The following is a 10,712-nucleotide window of genomic DNA, read 5'->3' as shown; positions in this document are numbered from 1 at the left end:
TTTCTACTACTGAGATATTACTTATTAGGCTATTATTTTCCCTCATGCTTCTAAGTTTCTATTGTACACATGCCAAATCCCACCTCCCCTTAATAACACTGTCATATGACTTTCTCCACTGTTACAAACCTTAAATGTTTTGAACTTTCTGGCTGTCATAAAGAAATTCTGGAAATTTTAGTATTTAGACAATGATGACAGAGCATATTAATTAAAAAGTAATAAAGAAATAATACATCTACCCAACATTTATCATAATAAGAAGCATCTGGGGAGAACAGTAAGCCCAAATAGTATTTCAGAAAAGCTTAATTTCAAGGAATGAAGATACTATAGTACAAAGTTATGGCCAAAAATATTGTATTTTTAACCAGCAACATTTTTGAAGGGCAGGAACTGTACAATATTAGTTTTTTTCCCCAAAAAACTATTTATGTCCCTCAAACAACACACAATACATGCATTTAATTGACACTTTAAGAACAGCAAATATGATCTTTATTTTTAAATACTGCAAGTTTAAAAATGTATCTGACAGCCCCTCAAAAAAAAAACAATTGGTCAAACACGGATTTCCTGCAGCATGGTAAATGAGGAATCCAGCGACAGACTTCAGCTTAGACTGTATTTTGAGAGGAAAAAACCCCAAACCAAGAGATTTATGGTAAAATGGATTCCAGCTGACTTTATATTTTTCATACTACCTTCAAAAACTGCCCTCCTTTCCTTTCTTCCCTTGAGTGAAACTTAAAGTAAAATCCCTTTAACTATCTAAATAGTGACGCTCCATGCGTTGTTGACTATGTAGAAACGTTTTTGGTTTGATTGATAAAACATTATGGGTAACCAAAAGCCAAAAAAGAGGAAGTATCAGTAGCTCCTCTACTCAAACTAAATATATGGTTTTGCAAGATCTCTACTCAACAGACTGGACAGGGACAGATGGCTTTATTTGTTTAATGTGTATTAAATTTTCTAATTCGTGGTTTATGTTAAAAGAGGGACCGTATTTACAAAAATGTAAATTTCTAAAATACCGTAGTTAATCACCTGCGCCAGCACATTTTAATTCCCTAACTTATGATGGTCTCTCCAAAGTGTATTTACTTTACTGGTCTCTTAGCTAGAGGTAGGTAATTTGTAGGACTTGTTAATACGCTGTGCACACTTCATTAGTTCACTAACGTAATAGTCTGCAGGACAACCATGCACAGAGCTCCAAGAACAGCAGCACATATAATAAATTAATTGGCTAAATTTTATTTTTTCAGGTGGCTTAACATGTTTTTATTTTCTCCCAGTATTTCATTCTTTTGTGAAGAATGTGTAACAAGGAAAGAAAAGGTAATGAGGCTGAGTAATTTGAAAGTCTTCTGCACCTTAAAATCAAAGGCTGGGAGTCTAGCAGTGTCTTTATATGCAGCCCTTTTCCCCCCATTTAGAGTTTTTGCAAATCATGCAGTCAATTCTGACTGAAACTCAGCATAAAATGTCTCTTCTCCACTTTCAAACTTTAAAAAGTGATTCACAATCATGTGGCAGTATGATTAAAAATCGCAGTCCATACACCTTGACAATCAAAAGAGTCTGAATTATAAAAAGTAAAATGCCCTTATAGCTGCATCATCCTATATATGGACAGTGCCAGTTAATTTGTGAAAAAGGCAAGTTTAAGGTTTCTGTAAAACATGTATTACAGCTTTCTTGTGCTAGTGAACATCTAGAATACACAGGTTCCCAAGATGTTTTCCTTCCTTCTTCCCCCATTTATGACATTCAAAGAAATAATGTAATTTTGGCAAAGTTAAAAGGGTTTCTCTCTTGATGTTTTTGCCTTCAGCTTAATGTTAGAGGCACAAACTTCTGGACTCAAGCACTATAAGGCATAGTAGAAACCACCAATTAAAACAACAGCAACACCACCACTACCACCACCACAACAGAACATACTGCAAGTGGGAACAGCTGTGTCATTTAAAAAGGAAAAGTTTTTGTAAACTGTCACACTGCAATGCTGTGTTAGGTGATTTATGTAAAGCTTGCCTTGGCATGCCGAATATTTATTGTTTTTTTTTTCAGAACATGCTGAAATGATCTAAACATTGCCACAGGTTCAACTTACCTAAAATATACCAGAAGTAGCCCCGTGGCACACACTCTTGAAAACTTTTGCAATCACAATATAACTATAAAGCATGAGTAAAATTTTGTTTTGTTTTATACAAAACTCAGAACATTTCCTTCTCCCCCACCCAATATCCCATAAGAAAACAAAACAAATTAAAAAAAAAACCAAAGAAACCCAAACCTTTGTTAGACACCACTGTCTGTGTTTTTGGTTTTGGTTGGTTTTTTGTGTGTTTTGTTTCTTTTCTTTTTTTGGCTACAGTTCCATTTATAGCACTGAATCCAGCATGGGGATTGTATTCCCAGGTTATGAGAAGGTATATTATCAGCAGTGGAACTGTGAAAATAGAAGCTGTGTTGCATTTATAGCAAAATTCAGTTTTGTTATGGTGTGTGTAAAAGTCAGTGCTCTGATCCCCTATTCAGAATGTCAGTGTCACTTTTTATAACCTAGATCTACCTGCTTTAGCTTTATTAAATAAAATGCTTCAACTCCTTATTAACAATAGTGACTTTTTGGTTGTTATTGTTATATATAAGCTTTCTGCAGTTTCTGAAAGACTTAGATTGATCTCATGTTCTGTATTTTTTTATGGTATTTTTAGGGCAACAGCATATACTCATTAGTACTTACGTACAATGAAGTATCTCTAAATTACTTTTCTAATAAAACTTATTAGAAAAGTAAGAGTAACCTAACATGAATCTGCCAAATATAAATTATTATTAATTACATTTATATTTAAAGGCTTATAATGGCATAAGTTCTTCTAATACAACTGGTTTCTACACCTGCATAAAGCCCTGACAAGATGTTAGCATTACTTTGAATGTGAATGGCCTCTGCCTGGATGCCTCCAATTTACTTCTGTTCAGGAATGTGCACATGATTTTATAGAGCACGATGCTAGTACCGCTCTGTACTATAGTAATTTTTTTTTTGTTTTGTAAATAAAAAACAACAAATCCCTAGTCAGAAATAAACTGACAAAATTTACATTCTTCTCTCTTAAAAAAGTAAATAAAATAACATTATTTAAAATGTGAATTAGCTATAAGACATACAATACAATTACATAGATACATATCAATACAGCACATTCAATTTGCCAAAAATTAATGATTACAAAGCCAATATGGATGCTGCCATATATATATATATAGATGTATGTACAATGATATAGCATTCATAATTGCACTATACCTACAACCAGTTTTAAATTACAAGGTGTTTTAAGAGGGAGCAAAACATAGCAACTGTTCTTATTATTGTTGTTTTGGAGTTGGGAGGGTTAAGGATGAAAAACATCTCATTAGTATTTATTGTTAATTTTGGTAATCAGCTAATAAGCCATTCTTTTTTCCAGCTCCCATCTGCTGCTATGAGACAGCAGTAATTTCTGTGTTAATTGCACTCTAGCGCTACTTGGCATTGCAGATAATCAATCCAATTGCATGTTTTCTATAGCTTGCTATCAATCATGCACCTGGTCAAAAAACACCTTTCAACCTAAGCTGCAGAATAAAGGCTCACCAATGTGTGCTGCATTTTTGTTGTTAAAAAATTGCACATTTAATTTTCAAGAATTATTTTCTCACTGTTTCATTTACATTAATTAATCTTTTCTAAAAACGTTGAGAGAGGCTGTTTTTCATTAGCCTATCAGATGTCTGTGAATCAGTTAGTTAACAAGCTACCTTATCAAGAAAGGTTCCTGAACGTGATCTCTCATCAATAATTTCTTGTTACACAACTAAAGGTGCCTTGATATTATTACAGAAAACAATCTCATGTCATATCTGACATAAGGAGAGATCTAAACTGTCTTTAATAGACCACATATGTGTGCATGGTGCACCTCATAGCGTATTCATCCACACTGTTGGTTTTGGCATTAGAAAATGTAACACTTTCTAAAAAAGGGAACATATGAGCTGAAACTGTGTTTATCATTTGGCAGTTGACTCAAACAGGTCAGTTCCCAACCCATCAGCAGTTTGGCATTTCAATCAGTATCTTATGTTTCAAGAGCATTGGTTTTATAAAAAGCCAGATTTGGCAACATTATTTTATACAACAACAACAAAATTTCTACTGTGGAAAAAGAACACTTTAAAAGCTCTAACTTAAGAAAAAAACCTCCACACAACTGAAAAAAACCCCACCACTGTTGCAGGCTGTAGCCACTGGGGAAAATGTAGTGTCTATGACATTTCTATTTGGCATTTGTGAATAAAGGAAGAAAGAAAAAAATGGCACATGGCAATTAAAAAGAGATTCGAACATATTCCACATACATCCCAGGTTGTGTCTTAATTATTTCATTACTGTCTTCTGTGCATCGTTCCAAACTGTGAAAATATGGTTAAATTTAATATTCTTAGATAATTGTAACTCTATTTTGCAATCCCAATACTCTAGTCTCAAAAGTAAGACAGAATGAAGACACTCAAGTAAAGAATTTAAAAATCACAGTATCAATACTTTTTATCCTTCAGAGAAAGTACATACTGTAAATTTAGAATAACTGATGACTTAAATTCTGATGATGGTATTTTCCTGACCAAACCACTCAGCAGAAAATATTTCACCCAGGAATGCAACTGGGAAAAAAAAGGCCATTGTACCTTGTAAAAGATAAGGGGGGGAGGAGGAGGAGAGAGAAAGGGTCAGGGAAAGAGGAAACCAGCTTGATTTTGTTTCAATAGCAAAAAACTGCTATCCTTTGAAAATGTACGACTGAGAATTTAAAACACATTGAGTCACAAGGTTTCGCCTAAAAAATGAGGAAATGTGCTGTGAATGTACTTCAGCATCTTTTGTTTTTCCTCCATATAGTTTAAATAAAATCATAATATTAACTACAAACTCTGTGGACATTCACAGAGTCCAGGCCGGCAATAAATTAGTATTATGCAAATTGTTTTCACAGATAATACAGTCCCTCTTGTATATCTTCAATCACGCAAAGTTGGTTTTGGAGGGCCTCCTAGGCACAGTTAGACCAGGTTGTACTCCTTCAGGTTTAACTGTAGAATCGTGTCCTTGACAGCAGCAAAGACGAAGCGGATATTCTCTGTGTCTGTAGCACATGTGAAGTGGGAGTAGATAATTTTGTCACTGTCTGGATTCAGATCCACGAACATCTTCAGGATGAACTCCCGTGCCGCTTGTGCATCCCGTTGTGGTCCTGATAATTAAGAAAAGAAAGTCAGTTTTCTTCAAGTGGATTCAGTATTTGAACATAATTTCTGTGCTGCTGCATCCTCCTCATTGTTACATGGCAATACCAGTGCTCAGCTGTTACATGCAGCTCTATCCTTCAGTACTTATGAAATCTGTACTTCGGAGGTTAGCACTTGCCTGCCTATTTTTGGAGGGGCACACCTGCCCTGAAGTGGGTCTCTCAGGTGGTGTGTGGAGTATTCATACTTCAAGCTTACAGTTGCTAACATTCCCCATTTGGATAAGTCTATTGAATGTAGGTAGGGAATGCACTGAAAAGAATTCACATACTTTCTGGTGTGCTGCAAATCCATGTGGAGGCAGGGCAAGATTCTGCAATATATGGCTGTATGCACAGGAATATGTATGTACATACATACAGATGACACATTTCCTGAGATTTAGGGGTCTAAACAGACCTCTGAAGCAGGATAGAGAACTGTTCAACAGTTCTACACCTTCTAAACCACAACAGGGTCGTAGCATTTGGATTGGCGACCCATACTCTATACACAGCAGCAGCATTAAGTCTCACAGTGCCATGAATAAATTTGCAATATTTGCAAAACTCTTCAGACTTTCAAAGACAATGATTTCTTCAAATTAAACCACTTACTATTTTCAACAACTTCCTAGTATTTTGTTAAGCAGTAGCTAGACATTCATAGTAGCTAGACACAGTGCGCTTTCAAAATATATTCACTATCAAAATCTATGCACTATTCAAAGCCTATATCCAGATTTGCTTACCTAATCACATGTCTACTGACTATCATGTAATTTAAATTTTTGTTTGAGTGTAGATGAAGTACGGAAAACTGAGGTTTGAAAGGATGTTTATGAACTCAGCAATTTAGAAAAAAAATTTAATGAGTCAATGTTAAATTTAGACTGCAGAGTGGTAGGGATCTAAACAATATGGAAACCTGGAAAAGGACTGCCATATAAACCAGTAGGTTTCTTGTTCACTGCTCCCTGATCAGCAGTTTTCAAAGAGTGTCTCTATGTGATACATTCAAAATCTATACAGGAAGTATTACACCAATATTTTCTCTTCATTTCCTCCCAGCTAGGCCCATCTTTGTCTCTGTCCTCTCTCCTTCTCCCAGCTCTGCATTCCAGCCTGTTAGTCAGTCTTCCAGCACTAGCCATGCAGGGATGTCTTCTTGGGGTCGCCTCAGTCCCCCTCCCCATACTGTTAAAATACACCATGCAGCAGAACTGCTTAGCTTAATTTAATCAGTCCAATTTGCCACCCTGCCTAGCAGTTCTTATTCCTATGTTACCTTCTCCCTTGTGCAGAAAAAGCAATGGGAAGAGCGATCCAGCTAAAAAATACCTAATTCTGATCTCTTCCACAGATCATCCCCCCTCCCACATCTTCAGCGTGCTGAGACAGACAAGGGGACCACATGGTGACCTCTGAGAGCCACAGACCCCATCCTGCCACCAGAAGAAATCAAATCAAACAATAACCTTTGTCTATGGAGTTAAGTCCAGCAAGACCTGCAGAATTAGGAGATGAAGACTCTTGAAGACTTTCAAGTCTTGACTTCAACAGCCCTACCAGTCCATAACCTTTTTTTTTTTTTCCTCCCCTCACCGATAGGAAAGGACAGGAGAAACAGGGTTTCTCTGAGCTGAGTGGTTGAGTTTTGTCTGTTTTTTTCTGCACAAGCGTTTTAACACAGGCTTTGTTGTCACTTAAGTGGTAATAACAGAGTAGACCGTACAGTCTTTCCACCTTCATGATGACCTCTAGGGAACCTGTCATACAAATTAAACTCAGAAGAACAAGCATATTTCTATTCAACTGCCACTTCTCCTCTGCAAAGCACTATGAAACTAAGCTCACACTGACTCATAAATAATACAGTCTGATCCTGCAGGCTGTTTATTGTTTCCTTCCCTTTAAACAGGAAACAAAATTTACGTTTTTCCTATTATTAGTTTCCATATATGAACAAGGGAGTTTAAATTTTTTATTCAGCTTTCAGATCTGCTAAAACAGATTTCATTTTTTTTAAATAGGAGCATTTAATTCTTTGGACCTCTTATTATACGAGTTTGATTTTTCTCTATTACGAAGACCTCAAATCAGTTACCTGAAAAAACTTTGCTTTTTACCTCAGAAGAACTTTCTGAAAGTACAACAGAAGTGAGGAATGCATTTTTATTTTTATTTTTTAGCTTTTATACTTCAGTTAAACCCTTACCCCAACTTATGAAAAAGGACAGAATGCAGTTCACTGCTAATATGACAACACTAATTTAAAAGTCAAGCACTTCCTGTGAAAAGTTCTGCCATCCTACCCACAATTACAGCAGAAAATGAAATCCTAGCAGTTTAAAAAAATCCCACAAGTTCAATTGTATTTTAAACATTCAGATGATTAAAAATTGCAAATTACCTTTCTTTTTCCTTCAAAGAGCAAAATATAACGAAGGATCTATCTGTCTAGCATTTGGACACAGCTATTACAATTTGTCGCTACTGCACTGTAAACAGAACATGAGATCTGATGTTATTATACTTACCATCGTATTCTGGAAAATAATCAACTAGATGGGAGTACATAATTTTCTCCTCTAAGAGATCTTTCTTATTTAAGAACAGAATGACTGAAGAGTTCTGGAACCATGGATATGTGATAATTGTCCTAAAGAGTGCTTTGCTTTCTTCCATTCGATTCTGGAATTAAAAAAAGAGTGGAATTTTGGTGGTAAAAAAAATTGTACAAAAATAAATTAATGCATTTCACTTATTTGGAAAATGGATCCTTTTGCACCTTCATACCAGTATGTAAGGTTCTAGTAATTAAATTACAATTAATAAGCAAGCAGTTAAAGAAATATGCAGACATTTTGCTTTTGCAAATTCAATTGCTCAAGTGTAAGTATTCTCTAAAACACAGGTCATGAACACGAAAATTCTAACAGGTACACGTATGCACAATTATGGCCAGCCAGCAACCTGGTGGGTATTGAAATGCATGTGATGCATGGTAGGCACAAGTATAGCACAAGAAGACATAATAACCAATTCAATGTTTAAGACCATTACTTATAGGTCTTTACCAAACTTCAAATGCTGAGTTAGGCAATTCTTAGAAAGAGGTCAGCTTTAAAATAACTGCAAGTAAATTCGGCACCTGAAAACACTTCTACGTCAAAGGCTTATGATATAAAATCTAAAAATCTGTCCATCACTCTATTTGTTTCTAACACTGTTCAGTTAGCCTTTATATAATGGCTTAACTGCTGCTGAAAACCACTTTGCATTACAGCTGAAATAGAAGTGAAGCCTACAGTTCTACTTGTAACACTTTACCGTCATTGTAAAATTATGTTATGATTTGATACAGTTCTGAAGAACTGTAAGGCTGTCACAATGTGGTTAATACAGAGTCAGAACAAACTGAGTTCAAAACAAAGGAATCAACTTTCTCTTTTTATCATTATTATTTAAAGCTGCAGCCTCCTCAAAAAAACATTTTCATCACTGAGCTGGGCTCCAGAGAACAACAGCAAGGAGGTGAATCTTGCAGATTCTGCTGTTGCTGAGCCATAACAATGTCAGATAACTCAGACAGTTTTGCAGTAGGTGTACATTTACTTGCATTAATTTGCATTTTTTAAAGACCAACATAAACATGAAGAGTAGGAATTAAAAAAACCCACCACAAACAACATCCGAAAACCAAAAAAAAACCCCATCCAAAAAAAAAAAAACCCCTAAAAAAATTCCCTTTTGTAGAAGTTGATGGTTTGGTATCCTATGTCATCACAGTATCTTCAAGCAATTTGTAAAACTTCAGTGCATGTTGGAGTGGTGGCTGAGAAGAAATAGCTGAATTTATAGACTAATAAACTTATGCAGAGGAGTAAAACCTTTGCTTTCTTGCAGTCAGCTCTTACGACTCATATTGATTTCAACACTGCCAGGATTCTAGTCAGAAAGCAGAAAAGCTGAAATATCAACAGGGCTGATCATAAAACCTAAGTCCTTAGACTAACTGTTAATCAGACCATATTTTCTTCTCAACATGTTACAAGACCTTACGGAAAGACAGCAGAAACTACACAAGATAGTTAACACTTTTACAGCTTGATGAAAAGGAGAAGGCAATGTAAACTTACAAACTGTTTAAATTACAAACATCTACCTAAACTCATTAACACTTGGTATCTCCTAATATGACACTCAGAAGATGAAACAGCATCATGGATCAATCAGCAGTGTTTTTTCACAGTAAAATAATAAGGTATTGAAAATTTCTCAGTAAGAAAAGTGCACAAAGAAATTACTTTATCTAAGTATTCCTGCTTTTCACAAAAAGCCTTCAAGAGGGCTGCAATATTTTCATCTATAGCACTGATTTCCCCCCGTATACATAACACAGAATTGCAAAGACAAAATAAATAAATCAATTTAGATAAATTCATGAGCCCTCCTCCAGAAAAGCTCAAGAAAACTGTTTTGCAAACATTGTTACTAGACCCAGAGCAGAATTTCATTTTCTGTTTGAAAGGGATGCCAAACAAGATGAAGCAGAAAAGGCATGCAGACTAAAGCTACACTGACATCATGCCTAAAGCAATTTCTGGCATCCTATCAGCTAAAAAATTAACCCTGTAAGTGCTGTGTATCATAAAAACACCAAGAGACACACACAATAAAGAACAAAATACTGTCTTCAATGTAAAAAGAGTATGTAATGTATTATGCATTAATTATGAATTCTGTATAATACGAATTGCAATCCACAATCTCTTTTTTCCTACTATAAATTTATAAATGTCTCTCAAGTCTTTTAAGACTTGAGGCATCTGACTTAAGCCTCTCCTTGATGAGATACACGCTAAAGATTCTACTCAACAGACAGATTGGAGATGAAGTAGCTTTCCATGATTTCAAAGATAGTTCAATTAATTCAAAACCAATCTGGAGTGCCAAAAAAGGATACTACTAAGGCAGCGGTGTAAGACAGCTCCTTCAGAACAATGATGTCATATCAAAGGAAATAATTACAGCATTAAGAAATTTACATAAGTGGTCAATATGTGCAGTCTAACACAACTGCTTCAGGAAAAACACATAGTTCAGGGTGTCAGTAACTGAAGTCAGTCAACAGTACCAGATTATCCCACCCTCATTCACTGCACGGTGTTCTTCAGTACAGTCAAAGTTTCATTCCAGGCAGAAGCCACTTGCCTCCAGAAGCCACCTGCCTCCAAAAGTCATCCAGTTAACTGTATTTACAGGAAGAGCCAGGCTAAGTCTAAAACTATTCCTGATTCTGGGAGAACAGGCTTTAAAGAGGCAACAGAGGAGACTGTTGCCCTTGCTAATTTTGTA

At 35.7% G+C, this 10,712-nt stretch overlaps 1 protein-coding gene across 2 annotated transcripts in view; it reads right to left on the bottom strand.

Moving 5' to 3' along the window:
- Positions 1-343: 343 nt before the first annotated feature.
- LOC119141218 (guanine nucleotide-binding protein G(q) subunit alpha) overlaps positions 344-10,712 on the bottom strand; it is a 133,625-nt gene continuing 123,256 nt past the window's right edge. For both annotated transcript variants that reach the window (XM_037373225.1, XM_037373226.1), the window contains exons 6-7: positions 7,892-8,045; positions 344-5,318 (exon numbers count right to left, since the gene is read on the bottom strand). In XM_037373225.1, the coding sequence (XP_037229122.1) occupies positions 5,128-5,318; positions 7,892-8,045 (345 nt within the window). In that variant the 3' untranslated portion in view covers positions 344-5,127. The remainder of the gene's footprint in view (positions 5,319-7,891; positions 8,046-10,712) is intronic.

Source organism: Falco rusticolus, chromosome Z (assembly GCF_015220075.1).
Source record: "Falco rusticolus isolate bFalRus1 chromosome Z, bFalRus1.pri, whole genome shotgun sequence".
Classification (NCBI taxonomy): domain Eukaryota; kingdom Metazoa; phylum Chordata; class Aves; order Falconiformes; family Falconidae; genus Falco; species Falco rusticolus.
This window is presented reverse-complemented; position numbering and strand designations above follow the sequence as displayed.